The sequence below is a fragment of the Dipodomys merriami genome, unplaced genomic scaffold (genome assembly GCF_024711535.1).
Source record: "Dipodomys merriami isolate MVZ:Mamm:240054 unplaced genomic scaffold, mDipMer1.0.p SCAF_184, whole genome shotgun sequence".
NCBI classification, from domain to species: Eukaryota; Metazoa; Chordata; class Mammalia; order Rodentia; family Heteromyidae; genus Dipodomys; species Dipodomys merriami.
In genome coordinates this window covers 1095645-1122640 of record NW_027203204.1, presented here as the reverse complement: position 1 = coordinate 1122640, position 26996 = coordinate 1095645, and the positions used below count along the sequence as shown (strand labels likewise).

The 26996-nt window shown below is 43.8% G+C and overlaps 1 protein-coding gene across 1 annotated transcript in view; it reads right to left on the bottom strand.

Annotated features, from left to right (window-relative positions):
- Window positions 1–26814, bottom strand: part of LOC138830133 (phosphatidylinositol 4-kinase type 2-alpha) — a 35880-nt gene extending 9066 nt beyond the window's left edge. Inside the window, exons 1-5 of the mRNA XM_070026548.1 lie at window positions 26303–26814; window positions 12242–12442; window positions 5588–5719; window positions 5057–5210; window positions 3500–3561 (exon numbers count right to left, since the gene is read on the bottom strand). Of these exons, the coding sequence (XP_069882649.1) occupies window positions 3500–3561; window positions 5057–5210; window positions 5588–5719; window positions 12242–12442; window positions 26303–26737 (984 nt within the window). The 5' untranslated portion in view covers window positions 26738–26814. The remainder of the gene's footprint in view (window positions 1–3499; window positions 3562–5056; window positions 5211–5587; window positions 5720–12241; window positions 12443–26302) is intronic.
- Window positions 26815–26996: the final 182 nt, after the last annotated feature.

The following is a 26996-nucleotide window of genomic DNA, read 5'->3' as shown; positions in this document are numbered from 1 at the left end:
TTTGGGGGGGTCCGGTCATGGAGCCTGAACTCTGGGCCTGGGCGCTGTCCCTCAGCTCTTCAGCTCAAGGCTAGCACTCTACCACTTGAGTCACAGCGCTACTTCTGGCTTTTTTCTTTTTGCTTATGTGGTACTGAGGAATTGAACCCAGGGCCTCAGGCATGCAAGGCAAGCGCTCCACCACTGAGTCACCTTCCCAGCCCCTCTTACTTTATTTTCTTTTTGTCAGTCATGGGCCTTGAACTCAGGGCCTAGGCGCTGTCCCTGAGCCCTTTTGTTCAAAGCTAGTGCTCTACCACTTTAAGCCACGGTGCCACTTCTGATTTTCTGTTGGTTAACTGGAGATATGAATCTCAGAGACTTTCCTGCCTGGGCTGGCTTTAACCATGATCCACAAATCTCAGCCTCCTGTGTAGCTAGGATAGCAAGCATGAGCCACCAGTACCTGGCCTGGATCAGTTATTTTAAAAGGTGTCAATTCCTGAGTTTTGTACCAGACCTGAACCATTAATTACTGGGGAACCTGAACAATCTATACTATGTGGGTTTTTTTGGTCTAGATTTCTACAATGGTATACTGAAACTCAGGGCCTCACACATGGTAGGCAAGCATCCTACCACAGAGATACAGTTCTTCTAATAAGTCAGACAAAAAAAAAAATCTTGAGAGCCATTCATAAGGAGAAGGAAGTAAAACCACTGTAAGTAAAAAATGGAGCTAAAGGTTTAACTGTGGTAGAATGCTTGCCTAGCATATGCAAAGCCTAGATTCTAACCGGCGCTACACAAAAGGGGAGTGAGAAGGGGGGAAAGGAAGGAAAAAGAGAAGAATAGAAAGAAAGAAAAGAGGAACAGGAAGAAGAGGAGGAGGAAGATAAGAATGAGAAAGAGGAAGAAGAGGAGGAGGAGAACAAAGAGGAGGAAGAGAACAAAGAAGAGAGAAAAAAGAAGGGTAAGGTGGAGGAGGGAGAAGGAGGCAGAAAGGGGAGAGAAATAAAAACCGGGCTCACTCTCCTCCAGGAAGCCTGTTAACTGTTAAAAGATATAGTCAAGCCAGAGTACTTAGGAGACTGAGATCTGAGGATCATGAGTCAAAGCCAGCCAGTGCAGGAAAATCCATGAGACTCTTATCTCCAATTAACCACCAAAAAGCCAGAAAAAGACTTGTTGCTGAAGTGTCAGAGCACCAGCCCTGAGTGAAAAAGCTAAGGGACAGCATCCAGGCCCCGAGTTCAAGTCCTAGTAACAGCCTCCAAAAAAGAAAATTTAAAAATATATTCCAAACTTGAGCTGGGTGCCAGTGGCTCACACCTGTAATCCTAGCTATTCAGGAGGTTGATATCTGAAGATCACAGTTCAAAGCCAGCCCAGGCAGGAAAGGAAAGTCCATGAGACTCTTATCTCCAATAAACCAATAGAAAACCGAAAGTGGTGCTGTGGCTCAAGCGATAAGAGTACTTGCCTTGAGCTGAAGAGCACAGGGATAGTGCCCCAGCCCAGAGTTCAAGCCCCACGACCAACAAAAATAAATAAATAAAATATATGTATATATATTATATAAATATATGTAATATATTACATATTATATAATACATTATATACTATATATATATATAACTGGGAGACAGCGAGGGAAGGGGTGACACTGGCCCAAAAGAAATACGTGTTTTTTTTTTTTGGTTTGTTTGTTTTTTGTTTTTTTTTTGTCGGTCGTGGGGCTTGAACTCTGGGCCTGGGCGCTGTCCCTCAGCTCTTCAGCTCAAAGCGAGCGCTCTACCACTTGAGCTACAGCGCCACTTCCGGTTTTCTGGTGGTTTTTATTGGAGATAGGAGTCTCACGGTCTCTCCTGCCCGGGCTGGCTTTGAACCGCGATCCTCAGATCTCAGCCTCCTGAGTAGCTAGGATTACAGGCGTGAGCCACCAGCGCCCGGCTAATACGTTTTTTTTTTGGTCTGTTATGGGGCTTGAACTCTGGGCCTAGGCGCTGTCCCTGAGCTCTTCAGCCTGAGGCTAATGCTCTACCATCTGAGCCACAGTGCCACTTCCGGTTTTCTGGTGGTTAACTGGAGATAGAAATCACATGGAGCTTTCTGCCCAGGCTGGCTTTGAACCATGCTTCTCAGACCTCAGATCCTGCATAGCTAGGATTACAGTTGTGAGCCACTGGCACCAACAAGAAATACACTCTTTACCTGACTCATGTAACTGTAACCCCTCTATAAATCACCTTTATCATAACAATCAAAAAATTAAAATAAATTTAAAAATATATTCAAGAGCCAGAGTATACATCTCTAATCCCTGAACTCAGGAGGCCGAGATAAGAGGATCTCAAATATGAGGCCAGCCTGGGCTATCTAGCAAGACCTTAAGTCTGTTTTTTTTTTTTTGGGTCCGGTCGTGGGGCCTGAACTCTGGGCCTGGGTGCTGTCCCTCAGCTCTTCAGCTCAAGGCTAGCGCTCTACCACTTGAGCCACAGCGCCACTTCCGGCTTTTTTCTTTTTGCTTATGTGGTGCTTAGGAATCGAACCCAGGGCATGCAAGGCAAGCGCTCTACCACTGAGCCACCTTCCCAGCCCCGGTTATTATTTTGTTTTAAAAAGACATGCAAGCTGGGCACTGGAGACTCACATCTGTAATCCCAGTTATTTCAGCAGGCTGAGATCTGAGGATCAATGGTTCAAAACCAGCCTGGGCAGGAAAGTCTGTGAAACTCTTATTTCTATTGAACCACAAAAAGCTAGAAATGGAGCTGTGGCTCAAGCAGTAGAGTAATAGCCTCGAGCACAAAAGTTCAGGGACAGTGCCCAAGCCAAGTTAAGCCCCACAACCTAAAGAAAAAAAAAAGATATGCAGGCAGCAACAGCAAAGTGATGAAGGATGAGAGAAATGAGGGAATAAGAAATGTAGAAATGTACACAATGCTGGGCACTGGTGGCTCATGCCTGTAATCCTAGCTACTAAGGAGGCTGAGGTCTGAGGATCACGGTTCAAAGCCAACCCAAGCAGAAAGTCCATGAGACTCTTATCTCCAATTAATCACCAGAAAACCAGAAGTGGTGCTATGGCTCAAGTGATAGAGCACTTGCCTTGAGCTAGAGTTCAAGCTCCACAACCAACAAAAAAACAACATCAAAGAAATGTCCACGAGGAGCTTTCCTAAAACTTTCATTCTGTGGAATTGTGGTCTGTTGTGAGTCCCATGGTTTTAAAAAAAAGTGTAGATATTACTTGTCCACTTAATGTAGAACTTCCCAGGCCTTTTCTATGCTACTATGCAATGTAAGACTCAAAAGAATAGAGTACATATGTTCCAAACTTAGCTGATTCTTTTCTTAATGCTTTTCTAACATCAGTCAGCAATATACTTAATTTAAATCCTGTGCTTCCAAGATTCTTCTGATCTTATGTGACCTAACTCTGACCATTTTGTGTGTTTCTATACTATAAGGACACTCATTCTCACCCTTTTCTTTAAGATATAAACTAACCTCTTACCCGAGAGCTAGAACTATCCATGGGACAGTCATATTTAATCAGCCAATTGTCATTTCCTCGATCTGTGAACAGAAATTTAAAGTTAGCAGAAATAGCCAGAGTGACATTTAATTTTAATAATGGTAAGCTTGGTAATTTGAGCACGTAGGCCAATCCTTTTACAAGTACAACTACAAAAACTAGGAAACTAACAATTTTAACAAAAACACAAGAATTGAAGAGTTGTGATCTAGGACAGAAAAAAAATACTGAGAAAGGACCCTCAAATATATCAAACAATAAGTTCAAGGAGTACTGTGAATCCCTAGTGGAATAAATACAAAGAAAACCACAAACAGGTGTATCACAGTAAACCAAAGACACAGAGAAAGCTTAAAGGAAACTAGAGAAGCCAAGCACCAAAGTCTCATACCTATAATTCTAGCTTAGGAGGCTGAGATCTGAGGATCATCATTCAAAGCTAGCATAGTTAGGAAAATCTGTGAAACTCATCTTCAATTAACCACTATAAGGCCAGAAAGTGGAGCTATGGTTTAAGAGACAGAAGACACTGAGTTCAAGTCCCAGCATTGGCACAAAAAAAAAAAAAAAAAAAAGCTAGAGAAAAAGACTGTCTTCACAGAAGCAACAATAATACAGACAAAGAACAACTCGACAGAAAATATACAAGTCAATTGAAGACTCTTTTTGGGCTGGTACTAGAGATTGAACTCAAGTCCTGTTCGCTGTCCCTTAGATTTTTTTAATGCCACAGCTCCACTTCTGATCTCTTGGTGGCTAATTAGAGATAAAGAGTCTCATGCATTTTTCCTTCCTGGGCTGGTTTTGAAGCATGATCCTCAGATCTCAGCCTCCTGAATAGCTAGGAGTTACATGTGTGAGCCACTGGTGCCAAGCTTACTTAAAGCAGCAACAAAAATAATGATCTAACCATTTATCCCAAGAAATTAGAAAATGACAAAACTGTGATAGGTCTTGATACTATAAGAACAACTAGGGTTAGGCACTTGTAGTTCGTGCCTGTAATCCTGGCTACTCAGGAGGCTAAGATCTGAGGTTCATGGTTCAAAGCCAGCCAGGACAGGAAAGGCAATGGGACTCTTAGCTTCAATTAAACAGCAACGGTCAGAAGTGGAATTGTGGGTCAAAGTAGAGCACTCACTAGCTTTAAGCACTAAAGCTTAGGGACAGCACCCAGGCTCTGAGTTCAAACCCCAGGACCAGCATGTGCATGCGTGCACACTCTCTCTCTCTCTCTCTCTCTCTCTCTCTCTCTCACATGACTGGGGATAAAAGATAATCATTCTCTTTATGGTGTTTTGGAAGATCCAGGTATGTTCTGTCTGGGACCAGGAAAGAAATAAGATGTCATAGCTCTAGGACTCACCACACCTGGTAATTACACATGGACCTAGCTTAACCTGGAGAAGCATTCTCTAGAGACTTCCATAATGTGCATGACCCATTCAACATAGGAAAACCTCCTCTGACAAGGCATTCTGACCCCATGGCTGAGCCAAATCAGCACAGGCCATGAGACCAGCCCTAGCTGCTCACCAGTGTTGCGAATAATGTAGTCCAACACCACCAACCGCTCAAACTGCAGGAGTAATTGCCGATTAGTGTTCTCAGGGAGAGGCTCTGCTTCAAAACGTCGCAGCCAGTAATCTGCATCTTTATAGCCTTCAACAAAGAGCTGGAATGAACCAACCTGCAACCAAGAGGAAGACACAAAAGCATTTCTCTACAGCCCAAGTCCATCCATTTAGAGAAGGAAAAGGTTTCTAAGACTTTCATGCCTTTATTTCCTCTTAAGTAAAAGGGAAGGAGAATGTGAGAGAAATCATCCATCCAAGTTCAGGACACATCCTAATAGGCCAGAGGAATTAAGTGAGAAAGTAAGGTCTCTGTTTTCGGGAGAATTCTTTCCCAAATCATAGGTCCTTGACAGAAACGAAGAAGACTAAAGCTTCTGGGTAAGTTGTTTTATTGCCCATGTTTAGGCTTTTATGCATTTTGCTTCCCTACTTGAATGACTATGCCACTAAAGCCATCACCTCTAATGAGCCATATCAGTGCAATCTGTACCTTTGGTGGTAGCCCGATGCGGTTAAACCGCTGCCCAACTTTTGGCACTTTCTCTAGGGCAAGCCGCTTGCCCCTTGATTTCACTCGATCAATGGCACTATAGTTGAAGGTTTCACTGGCCAGGTATACTACCTACAGCAGAAGGAGAAGAGATAAAAGGTTAGAATCGAGTTTAAAGTTAGATGCTCACCAATATTTTTCCTCTTCCAGAGCAGAGAAAGAATGCACAATGCAACTTTTTTTTTGGGGGGGAGTGGGGGGTTCAGTTGTGGAGCCTAAATTCTGGGCCTGGGCGCTGTCCCTCAGCTCTTCAGCTCAAGGCTAGCGCTCTACTACTGAGCCACAGTGCCACTTCCAGCTTTTTCTGCTTATGTGGTGCTGAGGAATCGAACCCAGGGCCTCATGCATGCAAGGCAAGCACTCTACCACTGAGCTACCTTCCCAGCCCACAATGCAACTTTCTTACATTAAAAGGTTTGGGCCAGTGGAATACTGTCAAAGTCATATATCATTTGTACAAAGTCACATCATTTGCAGGTTGACCCCCTAAAAATATCCCATAGTCCTTATCCCAATCTGAGTAGCTAGAAATAAAGAGTTCTGAGACAGCAGGGCTAAACTTATGGAAGGGATCTAAGATCCCTTTATGACATGAGTGGCAGGGATCTGGAAAAGCTGTCCAACAGACATGAGCAAAAAATAAACTGCAAGGCACGATGGTATACACATAAATTTCAGCTACTCAGAAAGTAAAGGCAAGAGGACTTGAGAGTGAGAATTTTGAGGCCAGCCTGAGAAAAGTTAGTGAGAAACCATGTCAAAACAAAATACAAATGAAAAGGCTGGGAACATGCTCAAATGACAGAGTTTGACTGGTATGTAAGAGGCCCTATCCTGAGTTCAGTCCTCAGTACCACAAAAATAAAAAAGGGGCAAGGGGAAAAGAGAGGAAAGTAGGAACTAGTCTTTCCATTGCTTCTTCAAGGCCAGGGGCTTTGGTTGTTGATATTTTGAATATCTGCCATTTTTGATCCTTCAAGAAAGGTAACTCAGGTGAATTTGCCATCTCCAAGGAAATCATAGCCTGCCTCATGAACTGCAATTTACAAACACTACTACAATGCTTTTGCTCAGTTCTTCTTCCTCTACATGGCAAATAACTCTTGACTTGGAAGTACCAATTCCATCTCAGTCACAGCTGTCAACTGTAAATGTTTGTCTCTGTGTTTGAATAACAGCATTTCCTCTGTGGTCTGATACTTGCTGGTCCTTCTAAGTTTCAAACTTGGAATTTAAGATTTTTGTATGACACCATTTCTATATTAAATATAATAGTTAAGAATAGTAGAAAAAACTTCTTCATGCCTATCTTCTTCTGTTGAGATGGAGTCTTATGATTTTTTTTGGGGGGGGGGCGTTGGTCATAGGGCTTGAACTGTGGGCGTGGGCGCTGTCTCTGAGCCCTAAGCTCAAGGCAACTCTGCCTCTTAAGCCACAGTGCCACTTCTGGTTTTCTAGTCGTTAATTGGAGATAAGAATCTCATGGACTTTCCTACTTGGGCTGGCTCTGAACCATGATCCTCAGATCTCAGCCTCCTAGCCATTGGCACCTGGCTCTTACGGACTTTTCTACAGCCTGGCCTGGAACCACAATCCTATTGTTCTCAAACTCTCATGTAGCTAGGATGACAAACATGCATCACCCCACTCAGCTACAGGTTGAGAAGAGATGTCTTGAGTTTTTCTGGCCAAGCTAAACTTAAATAATAATCCTGTTCTCAGTCTCCCAAACATCGAAAACTATTGCTATGAGCCATCGAAACCCAGCTTACAAATAATTATTTTGCCCAAGAACCTTAGAGGTGAAACAATTCCTTCTCATCTCTCCCTTCTCTCCCTCCCTCCTTTCTTCCAGTATTGACAAGGTTCCTAAAATGAATGTTCAAAGCACTGTAGTGAGTACTTTTTAACTTAAAAACCTGAAAACTAAGGAATAGGAATGAAGGACAAAGAGCTTTCCTAAAGCCACTTTGCAAGTTTCTGCCATGAAAATCTTGGATCTCTTGGGCTGGGAAGGTGGCTCAGTAGTAGAGTATTTGCCTTGCATGCCTGAGGCCCTGGGTTCAATTCCTCAGCAACATAAGAAAAAAAAAAGCCAGAAGTGGCGCTGTGGCTCAAGTGGTAGAGCGCTAGCCTTGAGCTAAAGAGCTGAGGGACAGCGCCCAGGCCCAGAGTTCAGGCCCCACGACCAGACCCAAAAAACAAAACAAAACAAAATAAACCCTTAGATCTCTCAAGCCATACAGCATCCTTTTCTTCCTATCAGATTTGAATCATTCTTCCCAACAAACCATTTTTTTCACTATGAATAATCAAACAATCATCACCTGAAATCTCACAGAAACAACCAGTGAGTGAGAATTAGAACGTTACTATTTGAAACTCAACTGTAATGTGAGCCTTGTTTCCATAGTAACAGATGCTCTAATCAACTGGTTAGAATCCTGTAACAGGGATAGGGAAGTGGGGAAAGGAAAGATTCTTACTGTTCTCCAGCAGCTGAATGTTAAGCTTGAAAAGTTCTGTCTCATCTCAGTCTCAATGGATGATAAGTTTTTGCTGCTGGTTGACTTTCTGATGCAAAACATCCTCAGAAATCATTACGATTTGTGTGTATGTATGTGTGTGTGTTTGTGTGCACACGTGCACTAATCCTGGGGGCTTGAACTCAGGGCCTGGGCACTGACCCTGAGCTTTTTGCTCAAGACTAGCACCTACCACTTGAGCCACAGCACCAATTCAGGCTTTCATTATAATTCTTTAACAGGAAAAGAGGAACATCAGGGGCAGGGGAAGAAAGGGGTTGTAATGTGATATTAATGATTAGAATAGTTCATAAAAATATCATAGGATAACATGTCTGTTCATGCCACAGGTTATGTGACTTACAAGAATCATTCTGTGTAATCCTAATAGTTGCTCTACAAAACAAACTATTTCTTTTTCTTCAGGGAAGAAACTGAGCAGCCTAGAGCAATTAACTAACTTGCCCATGGGTCACATATATATATATATAAACCTATAGAAGCTTAGTGTGGTGGCTCAGTTCTTTCAGGAGGCTGAGGTAAAAAGACCAAGTTCAAGGCCAGCATGAACTATACAGCAAGTTCAAGGCTAGCCTAAACTACATAGCAATATTGTTACACACACAAAAAAACTACAGAGCCAGAATCCAAAGCCAAGCTTTCTGATCCTTAGGTACTGTCAACTCCAAAAGCACCAGCAAAGCAGGCAGACACAGAGCCAGGAGAACTCAATTATATGCAAAGCAAAGGAAGGAAATTACAGAGTAATGATGGTGTATTCCAAAGAGTTTCCAGAGTCTAGAAGGAGCCTAGGAGGAGAATTTCAGGTTAGGCAGGAGACGTAGGAGCATTACTGGACAAGATACTCAAAATGTGTGGTTTAAATATCTGCAGAGAGCAAAAACCAAGGAGGAAGGGATTGAGCTGTACAAAGCCAGGCAGAAAATTGGTGCCAAACATCTAAGCCCAATCAAATACTCTTTCTATAGACCTAAAGTTGGGGGAATCTTTGGATTACTGCATATTATTTAATATTCATTCTGTGACTCAACTAGTACTTAATAAACACTTAATATATATTTGGTATTTTGCTAGTTGCTAAGCATGGAATAAAAATCTCAAGAAAGATCAATCTCAAGAAGTGGTTTCTGGGCAGGGCGCCAGTGGCTCACACCCATAATCCTAGCTACTCAGGAGGCTGAGATCTGAGGATGGCAGTTCAAAGCCAGCCCAGGCAGGAAAGTCCATGAGACTCTTATCTCCAATTAACCACCAGAAAACTGGAAGTGGCACTGTGGCTCAAAGTGGCAGAGCACTAGCCTTGAGCTGAAGAGCTCAGGCCCAGAATTCAAGCCCCATGACCGACAAAAAAAGAAATGGTCTCTGTTTGTTGAGATCTGAAGATCACAGTTCGAAGCCAGTCCAGGCAGGCAAGTCCATGACAGTCTTCTTTTATTTATTTTTATTTTTGGTCAGTCATGGGGCTTGAACTCAGGACCTGAGTGCTGTCCTTGAGTTTTTTCACTCAGGACTAGTACTCTAACACTTTCAGACACAGCACCACTTTTGGTTTTCTGGTGGTTAATTGCAGATAAGAGTCTCAGGGAAGCCGGGCGCCAGTGGCTCACACCTATAATCCTAGCTACTCAGGAGGCTGAGATCTGAGGATCACAGTTCAAAGCAGCTCCAGCTCAGGCAGGTAAGTCCATGAGACTCTTATCTCCAATTAACCACTAGAAAATCGGAAGTGGCGCTGTGGCTCAAGTGGTAGAGTACTCATCTAGAACTGAAGAGCTAAGGGATAGCACCCAAGCCCAGAGTTCAAGCCCCATGACCAAAAAAAAAAAAAAAGAAGTTCCATGGACTGGCTTTGAAGTTCAATCCTCAAATCTCAGCCTCCTGAGTAGCTAAGATTATAAGAATGAGCCATTGGTGCCTGGCTCTCTGAGACTCTTATCTCCAATAAATTACCAAAGAGCCAGAAGCATATCTTAGCTCAAGTGGTAGAATACTAGCCTTGAGCAAAAGAAACTTAGGGACAGTGCGTAGGCCCTGAATTCAAGCCCCAGGACCTGCACACACACAAGTAGTCTCTGACTTCAGAAACTTATAAACTAGCCGTTATATTGTTTAATCGCAAGGAAGCAGAAATAGTCAAATACCTACAGTAATTACAAACTGTTTTTTAAATACCCAAAGACAACAGAAGACAGGTTTAGAAGGAAGTTCCATTTGCTGATTAATCTCCTTGTCCATAGTGTTTGCTATCTACACCTTTAAGGAAAACTTCAGACATGGGCTTTTAATGTAGATACAGGATCCTAGGGGGAAAAAAATGGATGAACTTCCACTGGTCTATGAACCATTTCCTGAAATTATATGCAAAAAATATTGATTGTAAATATATATCTCCCCCTGAATAGGATCTATAGCTTCTATCAAATTTTCAAAGAAAGTTAAGACCCAGAGCTAGGAAGATGCTTGGGCATCCTAAGTAAGGGCATCATATCAGAGCTCCACTTAAGTGACTACTATAGCTCAGGTAATCACAAACTCCATGGGTGATGATGTGTCCTGAAGTGTTTGTATGCTGATCAGCATTTTCCTTCCCTTCACAACTTTTAAGAGTTTCATGGAGCTTTTATGAAACCCATGAGTATAGGGGTTCTAAACTAGTGTCAGCCAACTCCTTGAAGTTGTATGCAATCAATTATGTATAGCAACACTTTTATGGGGAAGGAGAGTATGGCCCAAACCCTTCACCAGAATATCAACTAAGTCTGTAACACATGCAGAGTAGGTACAAATCCACTCCATGTATGCATTTCCCTGGATCTGGTACATCTATTTTTCAAATTTTTTTACTAGCTGGGGATTAAACCCAGGGCCTTATGAATGCTAGCAAGCGCTCAACCACACAGATATACCTCCAGCCTAGACCTCTATTTTGGTAGTCAGACAAGTATCAAAATTCTACAGTATATAAGGTGGGTGAGGAAAATCTTCTAAGACTAAAGTCTTCCTTGCCAGACCTTGCAGAAGTGCTTTAGTTGACATCAGCTGATCTATTCTATACTGCATCTAAAGCCAGGTATAGTATTACACTCCTGTAGTTTGACAGTAAAATCTTCTCTAAGATAAAGAAAGGAAGAAAGAGAAACAGAGAAAGAGAAGGAGAGAAAGAAAGAGAGAATGAGAGAGAGAGAAAAAGAAGGAAAGAGAGAAAGGGAAGCAAGGAAGGAAGTAAGAAAGGAAGGAAACCATGTATCAGTGGATCATGCCTATAATCTTAACTACTTGGGAGACTGAGATTAATAGGACTGTAGTTTGAGGTCAACCTCAGGAATAGTGTCCAGACCAAGAGTTCAAGCCCCATGACAAAAAAATAAAAAGCTTGCCTCCTAGGTGTGGGGCCTTAATTCAAACTCAGTGGCCCTCCCATACATACACACAAAAAGGAAGGAAACAAGGAGAGAGGCAGAGAGGAAGAGAAAGAAAAGAAAGAAGCCAACTGCATCTAAATCTTTTTTTTTTTTTTTTTTTGGGGGGGGGGGTCCGGTCGTGGGGCCTGAACTCTGAGCCTGGGCGCTGTCCCTCAGCTCTTCAGCTCAAGGCTAGTGCTCTACCACTTGAGCCACAGCGCCACTTCCGGCTTTTTTCTTTTTGCTTATGTGGTGCTGAGGAATTGAATCCAGGGCCTCAGGCATGCAAAGCAAGAGCTCTACCACTGAGCCACCTTCCCAGCCCCAAGCATCTAAATCTTGGTTCAGAAGTCTAAGAGAGTAAAAACAGCTATGTTTTTACCAGTTTGGATTATCTGGGATTCACAGATGTAATCTCTTAGGCAACTGTGAAATTCCTGAACTTTGAAAGTCTACACGTGCGTCCCTTGAAAGATAGCTTTAGTCAGATGATCAAACCATGAGCCTAAATCTGCTACCTCCTGTGAAAGGTTTAAGAACACCAGAATTAAATAGCTCCCACTGCACCCAAAGTCCCACTAATAGGACTTAAACCTCAAGCAAAACTTTGGCCAAGCACCAAGACTTTCTGCAAGTGAATCACTGACCTTTGTATGGGGTACAATGTTAAGTTCCAGTTTTTGGTCCACCAGGCTGGCTCCTGCCTCTGAAAGATAGCCCTGGTTGAGGACAAGGCAGTCACGGCCAAAGCAGCAGGGACAGCACAACTTCTGCAGCCATTTGGTCCACTTAGGATTAAGATGTCCATATGGCTCTTCATTCTTGGGTTTGAAGACAGCAATGATCTTCTACACAGGTGAAAGAAAAAGAGAATGTGAAAGGTGAGCTGGGGTCTGGGGTACAGCTCAATGGTAGATCACATACTTAGCATTTGTGAGGTCCTAGTTTCAATCTTCAGCACTTGCATGCGCACACGCGCGCGCGCACACACACACACACACACACACACACAGTTAATTACAGTAATCCCAGACCAAGTCAGCAGAAATCTTAAAGGAAATGAGAGGGCACCAGCAGACAATTCCAGTTTACAGTCAGTTAATGACTATTTTCTAGCTTGTAAGACACCAGTTCATTTGTACTTCTAAGAGACCCACTGCTAGGAAAAGATATGACCAAAGAAGATGCTAAGTCTCCTCATTCTTCTTTGCTGTGTTCCTCCTCTTCTCCTCTCTTCCCTATATAAGTACCTACCTCTCTAACTTTGTGCTTCAAACCAACAAAATAAGTGGATTTGTACGTGTCTAGGCAAGATCCATAAGCCAACTTGATGACACATCTTAAGTCACAGGGAACAATCTTACGTCAATATAGTTCTGTTTCCTTCCCTCCTGGGCAAGTTATACTGAATACATTGAAGGCTCTGAAATGAGGAATTAACTTATCATGATTTATAATGTTATCTATTTTTATCCTACAGCACACTTTTTTGTACAGTGTGATAAAAATTTAACACCGTCTAATTCCAGCTTCTAAAGTGTATTCATATACAGTATTACTTTGTATGAATTACGTAAATATTTCAAAAGGCAACTGAAAGAACATTAGTACTATGGAATGAAGTTAAGAAACTCCTTCATTGGTGGGTGAATTTTCTAAATCAGCCCTATTGATCCTATTATCTCTCTCGTGTGTTTATAAGTCTTGAAATAAAAAGTTCACGAAAGACAAACTAGAAAAGCAATCAAAGAGAGAAATCACAGCAGAGGAAAAAATAATCTGCTACCTGGTTTGAATGGAGTTACTTTAAGGAATTCTGAAAGTAAAGGGGACATGAGACACCATCAACAATAAAACATTCTTCTCAAGATTGACAACAACAATCGGCAAGGGTCCTTTGAAATATGAGATGCCTATAAACAGTAGTCCTCCCTCCTGAATGCTCTCATCCACAGGCCATGGCCCTTCGGGGTTGTTTTACATTTATTTCATTCTCTCCAGTTACCACAATGGTATATCAAAGGAAGAAAATATGCTAAACAAGTGATTCATCTCCATACCACGAGTCTCTACTCCTCCCTCCACTGCCAACTCAAGCTCGTCAGGTTCCTAAGACATTTTCCTGTGACTATCACTTCCTGAGAACATACACCCATCTGTCACCATGGGAGACAAGGTCCCATCTTGTAATAGTTGATGAGTCTTGGGGCTAGTTCCTTCAAAAACTCTTGCAAAAATTCAAACTCTCTTCTTCAATCCAAAAAGAATCATTTTTTTCTTAAAGACAAACTTACTTATTTACTGGCAAAAATAAAATGCATATATTCATAAGTCTTCAGAAGTCATTTCATATTCAAAGTGGTTGGCAAGAAGCATCAGTATGCAGTCATCTCTGTCTGCTTGCCTGGAATTCTGCCTCTAAACATCAATCAGCAGCAGCAACAGACTCAAGTAAGAGCATGACTGCTGAGTCTACTCCCAACTCTCCAGCCAGGACAGTGACAACACAGGCAATCTGAAGTATGTCCCAGAGCTTGAGGCATAATGTAGAGCTCAACAGACTGGCTTCCCAGTGCATGGGAAACTACGGCATTTCATCTAACTGTTGGGACTGGAAAAAAATACCAGGGTTAGAGCTTAAATCCACTCAAAGAAAGAAGAAAATGAGGACTGAGACTGTAACCAATCATCACTTATAGACTAATCTCTTTCTTTCATACTCTCAATTTCTTTCTACCACAAGGAAAGCATTTCATTGACTTTTTTTTCTTTTTTCTTTCTTTTTTAGTGGCACTCAGTTTGAACTAAAGGCCTTATGTTTGCTAGGCAAGCACTTGAATTTTTACCACTTGAATATGTCCCCAGGCCCTTATTGACTACTAAAGGCACTAGAAATTATGAGTTTATCCGTCACACAGGGGTTTCACTAAAGAATACTGGTGGGGTTAGGTAAATGAGAAAATGGTGTAGGGAAACAGAAGGGCTTTCAGAGGAATGGAGACACACATACCTTTCAGAGCAGGCCTCAGTTCAATTCAGTTTGGTTAACATTTGCTCAGGACCTAGTTTGTATAATTATGCAGTTGGGCTTCCTAGACATATAACAGTCTCTAAACTGGGCAAGGTGGCTCAAGCCTGTATATCCTAGCTACTTGGGAGGTAAATATGGAGAGAGAAAAATCTGAGGCCAGCCCAAGCAAAAGAGAAGTTTGAGAGCCTCTTTTTCAACTAACGGCTAGATACAGTGGCACACTTATCCTCCCAGTAACAGAGAAAGCAAAATGGCTGGACACACTGGTATGTGCCTGTCATCCCTAGCAACACAGGACAACTTAAGTAGAGGGAATTGAAGCCCAGGCTAGCCAAGGCGTAAAAAGTAGAACTCTACCTTGAAAATAACCAATGGATAAAGGGTCTGGAGGCGTGGCTCAATTGGTATGGTGCCTACCTAGCAAGCACATTTGAGTTCAAATCCCAGTACTGCCAAAAAATGAAAACAAAACCAGTAACAACAGCCTCTGGCCTAATTATGGTCATTTCACTCAATCACCAAGGATATTACTCAATCACCAAGGATATTCTCCTCATTCACAGAGAACAAATTCTAAGACACCCACCGGTATTCAGTTGTGAAAGAAAATGCCACATTTTTTTCTCACCATCCTCTCTTTGTTAATAAACTGTCCATTTCTTTAGTACTTCTAGGAGAAAGTTTCATTTTGTGCCAACATTTTAAAGACAACTTTCCTTAACACCCATTTATTAATCTCTCCTTAACAACAGGGATAAAGTAAAATTGCTCAGGTAGTAGCAGTCCATGCATTTAGAGAAAGAAACAGAACTGCACTAGAAAGTAAAAACAGTGGCTGATATCTAGGACCCACAATCAATTATTGGAACCTGGAACCTAAGAGTTTCCTATAGCTAACCAGTGGGGACAAGGGAGGCATTCCCAAGGATGAAAAAAAAAAAGACCCTTAAGCTGAACAGTGTCCCATACCAGAAGCCCCAGCTACCTGGGAGGCTGAGGCAATGAGATCAAGTCTCAAGTCCCAAGTCCCAAGACGGAGGGAGGAAGGGAGAGGGGAGGGGAAAGATGGGGGAAGAAAGGAAGCCTGACACTGGCGGCTTACACCTATAATCCTAGCTACTCAGGAGGACTGCAGTTCAAAGCCAGCCCTGGTAAGAAAGTCTGTGAGCCTCATCTCCAATTAACCACCAGAAAATCAGAAGTGGAGCTGTGGTTCGAAGTGGTAGAGGAGTAGCCTTGACCAAAAATGCTCAGGGACAGTGCCCAGGCCCTGATGGGACAAAAAAAAAAAAAAAAAAAGACAATTCAGGCACATCATTCATGATTACACAGTGTAATACACCTACAATAAGTCTTTTTTTTTTTTTTGGTCAGTCATGGGGCTTGAACTCTGGGCCTAGGCACTGACTAAGCTCTTCAGGTCAAGGCTTGCGCTCTACCACTTGAGCCACAGCACCACTTCTGGCTTTTTATGCTTATGTGGTGCTGAGGAATAGAACCCAGGGCCTCATGCATGCAAGGCAAGCACTCTACCACTGAGCCACCTTCCCAGCCCCTAATAAATCTTTTTTAAAGTCTAATAGGAAAGCAGATGATTCTCAGGATTCCCTTAAATTTTGGCCGGACAGAGTAGTTCATGATTATAATTCCAACTACTTGGAAGCAGACATCAGGAATTTGAGGTTCAAGGCCAGCTCCAGTGGATTCAGAAACCCCACTCAATCAATAAGCCAGGTGTAGTGGTCTACTCCTGAAATCCAAGCTATATAGAAGGCAGCAGTAAGAGGACCAAGATGGGAGGATTAAGGTATGGCTGGGGTGTAGCTCAAATGATAAAACTTGCCTAAGCAAGCAAAGGGCCCCGAGTTTAAACCATAGACACTCTCTCTCTCTCTCTCTCTCTCTCTCTCTCTCTCTCTCTCTCTCTCTCTCTCTCTCTCTCTCTCTCTTTTGGGGTTGGTCATGAGGCTTGAACTCTGGGCCTGGGCGCTGTCCCTAAGCTCTTCAGCTCAAGGCGAGCACTATACCACTTGAGCCACAGCACTACTTCCAGCACTATTTCCAGTTTTCTGGTGGTTTATTGGAGATAAGAGTCTCATGGACGGGGCTGGGAAGGTAGCTCAGCGGTAGAGTGCATGCCTTGCAAGCATGAGGCCCTGGGTTCGATTCCTCAGCACCTCATAAACAGAAAAAGCCGGAAGTGGTGCTGTGGCTCCAGTGGTAGAGCACTAGCCTTGAGCTGAAGAGCTGAGGGACAGCGCCCAGGCCCAGAGTTCAGGCCCCATGACCGGCAAAAAAAAAAAAAAAAAAAAAAAAGAGTCTCATGGACTTTCCTGCTTGGGCTGCCTTTGAATCATGATCCTCTGATCTCAGCATCCTGAGTAGCTAGATTTACAGGCATGAGCCACCTGTGCCTGGCCACAGATTGCCTTCAATTCTTAAAAATTATTAAGAATCCCCAAAAGCTTTAGGTAGATAAAAATTGTTATTTTAGCTGGGAAGGTGGCTCAATGGTAGAGTACTTGCCTTGCATACATGAGGCCCTGGGTTCGATTCCTCAGCACCACATACACAGAAAAAAGCCAGAAGTGGCGCTATGGCTCAAGTGGTAGAGCGCTAGCCTTGAGCTGAAGAACTGAGGGACAGTACCCAGGCCCAGAATTCAAGCCCCACGACTGAAAAAAAAAAAAAACAACAACCCAAAAACTGTTATTTTAAATTAAACCTGAAATGTTAAAATGATTTAATTCACTTAATAAAAATAAACCTCCTCCTACATATTAACATAAATTACACATTCTTATGAAAAATAATTTTCAACAGCCTTCTAGTAGGAAGACTGTCATTGGTTTACTGTTTGCAAATCTCTGTAATGTCTCACTTAATAGAAGACACCTGTACTCTCACAACTTCCTCAGTATTCAATCCATTTCGATTACACATCATGTGATCTCTGGACAGCTCCACAAGAATGAAAGCTCCACAAGAAATGAAAGTGAGAGAAGCAAATAAAATTTTACAATTATTATGAGAAAAACTTACCTGTGAACCCCCAAAAGAAACTCCTGGGGACCCTGGTCCATTCTGTAAGAACTGTATTAGAGGCTAGAGGGAAACTGGTCCTTAACTTAGCTATTTAGGCAGAGAAGGCTTAATTACCTGTCAGCTTTTTCAAAAGCAAAAAATAGGATACTCCAAATATAAAACCCTGAAAGAAGATGGGAGTCCAAAACAGAACGTAGAGAAAGGGGTTTAGTCCATATTTAATTTCCCATCCCAGTGCAACAGACTCAACCTGCCTAATCCATTAAAACTTGTGGCTTAGGCTGGGAATGTGCAGTGCTTGCCTAGCATGCATCAAAGCCCTGGGTTTGATTCCTCAGTACCACATAAACAAAAAAAGCCAAAAGCAGCACTGTGCTCAAGTAGTAGAGTGGTAGCCCTGAGCAAAAGAAGCTCAGGGACAGTGCCTAGACCCTGAGTCCAAGCCCAGGACTTGCAAAAAAAAAAAAAACTTGTGGTTTGGCACGATCAGAGAGACAAACTGCATGCTCTCCTGATATGCGGATGCCAGACTTAAAACAGATTACACAGAACTCTAGATATCCACATACCCAGAAGAAGATATTCTTAGGAGAGAATCACAAAGGTGCAACACCCAAGCAAATATGCAAATAAAATAATTACATACTGAAACAGTCTCAAAAGGTACTGAAATAAAGGATTGTTGTCTTAATTTGTTTTCTCTTTTTCCTTTTTTTTTGATGACTGTATTCTTTACCTTATGCATGGTGTATACATGTGCACATCTGCAGGAGAGTGGGGGGAGGATACAGAATCAGAAGAAAAATGGAGAAAAAGTGCAGTAATAGAGCATACTGGCTGTACTGGTCATTGATGAAAGTAAACTATGCAACTCACGGGTGGAAAGGGGAAGGAGGGAATGGGAGAGAATGAGGGAACAGATGACACTATACCAAAGGAAATGTATTTGATACCTGATGTATGTAAAGGTAAACACACTGAAAAAAAAGTCTCATGCACTTTCCTGCCTGGGCTGGCTTTGAACCTCAATCCTCAGATCTCAGCCTCCTGAATAACTAGGATTACAGGCATGAGCCACTGGCCCCTGGCAAATGTAGGTCTTAAGATTTTAAGACCTACATTTTATAGGATTTTTAAACTTAACTGTTTCAACATTTTAGTACAATAATTTAACTCCTTGACCTTATTATGGCTATCAGTATTCCTCTAAACCAAGTGAAGGATGTAACAATTTCTTGAAGGGAACTTGTGGCTGGAAGAAGTACATTCAATATGGGAATCTTTGAAAGATGATAAAGACGTCATTTTCATGACAAACTGTTGGTGGATAAAGTGTATTTAAACCGGGCACCGGTGGTTCACGCCTGTAATCCTAGCTACTCAGGAGGCTGAGATCTGAGGATCACAGTTCAAAGCCAGCCCTGGCAGGAAACTCCGTGAGACTCTAATCCCCAATAAACCAATAGAAAACCGGAAGTGGCGGTGTGGCTCAAGCGGTAGAGTGCTCGCCTTGAGTTGAAGAACGCAGGGACGCACCCAAACCCAGAGTTCAAGCCCCACGACCAACCAAAATATATATATATATATATATATATTTAAAAGTTTGAAAATCATAATCTGACACTTAGGGGCAACATCTTTACAGATATGGTCACTGGCATGGCATTTTTATGTAAGTACCAATTAGCATTAGCTAATGAATTGCTATTGACAATAATCATAAAAGCATTCTCTCAAAATTATACTATTTTGGGGCTAGGAATGTGGCTTAGTGGTAGAGTGCTTGCCTAGAATGCATGAAGCCCTAGGTTTGGTTCCTCAGTACCACATAAACAGAAAAAGCCAGAAGTAGTGATGTGGCTCAAGTGGTTGAGTGCTAGCCTAGAGCAAAAGAAGCTCAGGGCTGGGCGGCGGTGGCTCACACCTGTAATACTAGCTACTCAGGTGGTTGAGATTTGAGGATCGCATTTCAAAGCCAGCCTGGGCAGGAAAGTCCATGAAACACTTATCTCTCCAATAAAACCACCAGAAAACCAGAAGTGGCGCTGTGGCTCAATGGGTAGAGCGCTCGCCTTGAGCTGAAGAGCTGAGGGACGCCCCACGACTGACACACACACACACACACACACACACACACACACACACACACACACACACACACACAAAAGAAGCTCAGGGACAGTGCCCAGGCCCTGAGTTTAAGCCCCAGGACTGGCAAAAATAAAAATAAATAAATAAATACTATTTTTGCTTTATGCTATGTCATGTATACCTAAAGAGCTCAAAACAATAAAAAACTAAACAAAAAATGGACAGATCCTGCCAAGTACCAGGAACTATGCAGGTGTGAGAGCCCGAAAAGCCAAGCTATGAGACCTGAGAAAGGCTTGGGAGTTTGGAAGGCCTTCTCCCAACTTACTATCAGAGGACTGAGAGTTTCCTGGAAAGGTCAATCAGTCCTGGCTTAACAGGAATTCAGATTTCTATCCTGGGGATGGCTAATTCTACCCTGGACTGCCTGGTAGCCTTGGGGTAGACTAAGGTTTATGCAAATTGAAAAATGTTCACTGTTTAGCTCTCACACCCAGCATAAGGAAGTCATCTACCATTTGTATACAAAATATTGTCATATGTTGATGTTTATACCTTACTTTCTGCACATACTTCCCTGTATGAAACCAATAGAAAACCTTGGTGAGTGGAACCTTGGGATCTGAAGCTGGCAGAAGGCTACATACAGGTCCCATAGTACTCCAATCCTCAATGCCACGGTCTGGTCTTCATTACTGGCCTGAGGCAGATTAAGGAGCACGCAGAGGGTTGCAATGTACAGGTGCGTTTATGTGGAGTTTCTCACTTAATCCTTTTTTTTCCCTGCCAGTCCTGGGGCTTGAACTCAGGGCCGGGGTCCTGTCCCTGAGCTTCTTTTGCTCAAGGCTAACATTCTACCACTGAGCCACAATGCCACTTCTGGCTTTTTCTGTTTATGTGGTGGTACTGAGGAATCAAACCTAGGACTTCATACATACTAGGCAAGTACTCTACCACTAAGCCACATTCCCACCCTACTTAATCCTCATAAACTAGTAAAGTCACATGTTGTCCTATGACTTTGGCAATATGAACATATGGTATCACTGTCCACATGAGAGAGAAGATGCTCAAAAAACACAACTGAATGGATGGCACGGCTCAAGTGGTAAAGCATCATCCATGAGCAAGAAAGCTGAATGAGAACATAAGGTCCTGAGTTTAAGCCCAAGTATCAGCACGTGTGTGTATGTACGCGCGCACGCGCGCACACACACACACACACACACACACACACGCACGCACGCACACACACGCACGCACACGCACACATAATGCACCTGTGTGAACATGAGACTTGAAATGGAAGCATGTAAGTGAGGAGGGTAATGTGAAACGCTCCACTATAACTTCTAACCTAGCATTTTCCATCTTACTATTCCAGGTCCTAGCTTGCTCATCCTGTGTCAAAAAACATCTAAATTGGGAAATGGAACCAGGACATCTTTTGGACTAGGTTTCAAATTAGCTATCAAAGAAACTACTGGTTCCCCCAGTCTGTTCCTCTTTCTTCACAAAACCCAACACCCTTGATTGTTAGCTAGGCAAGATAAAGACTATAGTCCCCAGCCACTATTGGAGCTGCATTCTAACAATGGACAGTAGGTAGAAATATCTGGTGCAACTTCTGGGAAGGATCCTGAAGAGTGGAGACACAGTTTCTTCCTTTCTGTCTTCCAACTGGATGAGATGACATCTGCAGCTTGAGCAGCCATCTTGGAGGATAAAGTAGAAACCACCTATTAAGCATGGCTGAATCCCAGATGACCTGAAATGCCATATCAGCTGACAGACTTCCTTTAACATGAGAGATAAATGAACCTTTTCTCAAGTCACTGTTATTTAACAATGTCTCATACATAGACAAATTCAAACACTAACCAAAATAGTACCAGAAAAGAGAAACGAGCAGTTCAGATAACTAACTTTGAGGCCGCAGAGCAGTGTGGTTAGGATCATGACTACCAAAGCCTATATGCTTGGCTCTCCTATTTCCTAGCTCTGAGACTATGGGCAAGTGAGGTACACTATGTGCCTCACTTTTGTTACCTGTGGGAAAAATATAAGTGTCCTCTCTGGAGGGTAGTGATGAGGGTTGAGTTAGTAGTTGTAAAGCACTTAAATTGGACCTGGTATATGGCAAATGTTAAGTATTTAAATAAATACATTTGTTCATTGCTGCACTATTCACAATAGCCAAGTTATGGAAACAGCCCAGATGCCCTACAATGGATGAGTGAGTCCAAAAAAATGTGGTACCTATACATAATGGAATTTTACACAGCCATTAGAAAGAATAATGTTATGTCATTTGCAGGGAAACGGATGGACCTCATGTTAAATGATGTAAGCCAAGCTCAGAAAGACGGTGCATGTTTCTTCTCATATGTGGAAGCTAGATCTAAAATATACTGGGGCATGATAAATTATACAAGACTCTAGGCATTCACACATAGTGAGACCAAAGGAGGATATTCTTTTTTTTTTTTTTGGGGGGGGGTGGGGGGTCCAGTTGTGGAGCCTGAACTCTGGGCCTGGGCGCTGTCCCTCACCTCTTCAGCTCAAGGCTAGCGCTCTACCACTTGAGCCACAGCGCCACTTCCGGCTTTTTTCTTTTTGCTTATGTGGTGCTGAGGAATCAAAACCAGGGCCTTATGCATGCAAGGCAAGCGCTCACCACTGAGCTACCTTCCCAGCCCAAGGAGGATTTTTTTTTTTGGTGGGGGAGGGAGGTCTGGTCATGGGGCCTGAACTCTGGGCCTGGGAACTGTCCCTCAGCTCTTCAGCTCAAGGCTAACGCTCTACCACTTGAGCCACAGCACCACGAACCCAGGGCCTCAGGCATGCAAGGCAAGTCCTCTACCACTGAGCCCTTAAGGAGTTCCCAGACCCTAAGGAGTATATTCTTAAGGGAGGGACACAAAGATACAATGCCTATGTGCCTCTAATCATATAAAAAAATATTTATTGCCTGGCACCTGTGGCTTAGGCCTGTGATCCTAGCTACTCAGGAGTCAGAGATCTGAGAACCACTGGTCAAAGCCAGCCAAGCCAGGAAAGTCTGAGACACTCTTATCACCAACTAACCACCAGAAAACCAGAATTGGCACTGTGGCTTAAAGTGGTAGAGTAATAGCCTTGAGTAATAAAGCTCAGGTATAGCACCCAGGTCCTGAGTTCAAGCCCATGACAAAGAGAAAATAATAATTATTATTATTGAAATGAACTCCAGGAAATGGAAACAAGAGGTTTTTTTATTCATTGTTGTTTTTGTTTTCTTTCTTTTTTTGTCATTTATCTATCTTTGGGAGGGTAAGGTGAAGCACAGTAATGGAGGGACAAAGGGCAAACTAAGGCAGCAGTAGTACTCACTAGACACCATGTTTAAAAGGAACCATACAACCTGTGAGTGGAGATGGAAGGGAAAAACTGGGAGAGTGCAAAGGAAGAGGTGACACTGTTAAAAAAGAAATGTACTCTTAGCTGGGTGCTGTGGTTCACACCTGTAATCCTAGCTACTTAAAAGGCTGAGATCTGAGGATCTTAGTGTGAAGTCAGCCTCAGCAGGGAAGTCATGAGATCTCTTTTTTTTCTTTTTGGTTGGTCATGGGGCTTGAACTCTGGGCCTGGGTGCCGTCCCTCAGCTCTTCAGCTCCAGGCTAGCGCTCTACCACTTTAGCCATAGAACCACTTCCAGTTTTGTGAGTGGTTTATTGGAGATAAGAGTCTCACGGACTTTGCTGCCTAGGCTGGCTTTAAACTGAGATCCTCAGATCTCAGCCTCCAGAGTAGCTATGATTACAAGCATGAGCTCCCAGTGGCAGGTAGTCAAGAGATTCTTATCTCCAATTAACCTCTAGAAAAAGGGAAGTGATGCCGGCGCCAGCGGCTCACACCTGTAATCCTAGCTACTCGGGAGGCTGAGATCTGAGGATCACAGTTCAAAGCCAGCCTGGGCTGGGAAAGTCGGGGAGACTTATCTCCAATAAACCACTAGATAACCAGAAGTGGTGCTGTGGCGCAATGGGTAGAGCGCTCGCCTTGAGCTGAAAACTGAGGGATAGTTCAAGCCTCAGGACCGACCAAAAGAAAAAGAAAAAAGAAAAGGGGAAGTGGAGTTGTGGCTCAAAGTGGTACAGAACTAGTCTTGATCAGAAAAGCTCAGGAGCAGCATCCAGAGTTCAAGCCCTATACCAAAAAAAAAAAAAAAAAAAAAAAGCAAGAAAAAAGAAATGTACTCGTACTTTTTTTTTTTTTTTTTTTTTTTGGGGTCCGGTCCTGGGGCCTGAACTCTGGGCCTGGGCACTGTCCCTCAGTTCTTCAGCTCAAGGCTAGCACTCTACCACTTGTGTACTCGTACTCTTTACCTAACTTATGTAACTGTAGCCCCTTTGTATATCACTTTTATAATAACAATAAAAATGTAAGACGCTAAAAAAAAATACATACATTTAGAACAGAGTCAAAAGTGACAATATCAACTACAGGGAGTCTGTGGACTAGTCTCAAGCACATTTTCCTCAGTGGGAGCAAGACACTCAAATTAGTTTTTCCAGAGCATCTGGTATATTGATTTTCCCTCTAACAAGAATAGTAGCGAGGAAATTTTGGAGCTCTGATCTTGACCATCACTAAAAACATAACTGTGGTCTGTCCTCTGTGCATGTACAAAAGAGACAGTACTTTACCTGCCAGGGAGGGAAAGTTTAGAGATCCTATTACTTCCAGAGTACCAGATCACTTCTCAGCTGACCTGACATACTTCCTAGAGAGTTGTAACAGTGTCATGAAAGAAAAAAAAAAAGTTTTCCTCCTCCTGTACCTAACAAAGGTAATTTTAAGCCCATTCTTTCATCAGCAGACACATTAACTGACACCCATACAAAAACCCTAACTCCTGTCTTAAATTTTGTTTTCAAAAAAGATGAAAGCATCGTGTGTGTGTGTGTGTGTGTGTGTGTGTGTGTGTGTGTGTGTGTGTGTATTTTGCTAGAAATTAAACCTGAGGCCCTGAGCCACATCTTCTGCTTTTGTTGACTCAGGACATTCACCTTTCTTCACTTCTAGAAATGAAGCTCCCATTGGAGCTTCCAAGCTCCCTTACTCAAAGATCTTGGAAAGAATGATTCCCCTCAAAGTTTTCCCCAAACAGTTTATGTGAACAGAGCTGACAGTAGAATTGCTCTCAGGTTCTTGATAGCTCAGGGACAACTCTGGATGAAAAATGCATTATTCAGTGAACTTGACCAAGTGTTACAAGTTATAGTCAATCCTGCCCATTCACGATTCCTCTGGCAAAACAGCACACTGACCACCTACAGCATTCAAACAGAAGTGAAGGGAGGTTTTAAGGGCACTCTGGCAGTTATTATTTTAATCTGTATAACAATAACACATTTGGCCAAAGAACCATTTCTGGTACCTCTGGAGATTTCAAGAGAAGACTTGATTGGTTGATTGATTGATTGATTGATTGATTTTGGCCAGTTCTGGGGCTTGAACTCAGGCCCTGGGCACTGTCCCTGAGCTTCTTTTGCTCAAGGCTAGCTAGTGCTCTACCACTTGAGCCACCTGGCCACTTCTGGCTTTTCCTGTTTATGTGGTACTGAGGAATGGAACCCAGGGCTTCATGCATGCTAGGCAAGCACTCTACCCCTAATCCACATTCTCAGCCCCAACTTAATGATTTTGACCCTCTATTCTTCCAATGATATCTCTGGTTTGATCGGAGACAAATGCCTTAAATTCCTCTGCAATTTTAAAAGGATAAAGGGTCACTTCTCAGCTTCCCTGATCATCTTATGCCCTATCCCATCCCATCTCCACCTCCTTTTACACACACACAGAGGGCAAAATAAAGGTCGGCAAAATGCTGCTCTAACTGCAAAGTAAAGTACGGGCAGTCCTGGAAGAGAAAGTAAAAGATAGCTGATAGTCCTGTGTTTTTAGAAACTCCATCTCGTAAAAGGAGGAACCACAGAGAATGATTTGAACCTTTTCCCAGAGCGCTAACCAGGCCAGATGAAACTGGGGAATCCACCCACGCTATCACCCATGACTGTGAACAAGCGAGCTCCAGCTGTGGCAAGAAGACAGCCCCACCGCTCAGGCTGGAACTGAATCCAGCAAAAGAGCTACAAACTACTCCAGTCTAAAAAGAAAACAGGCCCAAAGCCTCACATCTGGAGGCCGATGATGGGATGAAGCTGAATCTACTAAAAAGCAGCATCTGCCCCGCGCCTCCCGGTCCGGGGGCCAGATTACCACACCACACTGCCCGGCCCCGGGCTTGTATCTGGCCAATTTCCCCTTTTCTTTTTCCGCTCACGCCTTCGCCACTAAACAAGGTTCAGATTTATTTCTCCGTTCCTCCGAGTTTCCAAGTCCTCGGAGACATCCCACCATCCCGCTTGGGGCTGGCAGAGGGAAGTTCCTCTCCCTCGCAGCCTGTCCATCCTCCTCCTCCCCCGGTCCCCACCAACCCCAAACTGCTCCCGACCCCCGCCTGCCCCCGCCCCGCGGTGCCCGCCCCCGCTCTCACCCCCTGCAGGTCCTTGACGAAATAGCTTCCGCTGGAGCCCTGGTAGATGCGCTCCGGGAAGATGCCGCGCTCGATGGCCAGCTCGGCCTGCTGCACCACCACCTCGAACTCGGGGTCGTCCGGGAACTCGTTCCTCTCGCGGTGGGCCTGCGCGGTGTGCGCCGCCACCGCGGCCTGGGCGGCCAGGGCTTGGGCCTGCGCCGCCACCGTGTGGGTCTGACCCTGGGCCGCTGCACCCCGGGCCCGGTCCAGCAGCGGCTGCCGCTCCCGATCGTGGCCCGGCGAGCTCGGCGGAGAGGGACCCGAGCCGGCCGCCACCGCCACGCGGACCGCGCCCCCCGGCACCTGCGGAAAGTAAGTGCCCGAACCCGATGGGCAGGTGTACTCCGGGGGTTGGGCCCGCTCGGGGGACACTAGTGGGCTCTTCTCGTCCATCCCTCAGGCCGCCGGCTCTGGGTCCCGGCGCGTTCCACACAGCCGAGCTGGCGGCCACAACCAATCCGTGTTCCTCCCCTCCTCCCGCCTGGCCAACCCGGGCCCGGCACACGCGTGGCCCCGCCCCCATCCAACCCTGTTTACTTGGCTGCGAGTAAGCACTGCCCCTCGCGCGCACACAGTGGCCAATCAGAAGCTGCTCCTGCGCAATCGCGGCCTCAGCATTTTAATCCTGTCACCTTCCGTGAAGACTGCGCAT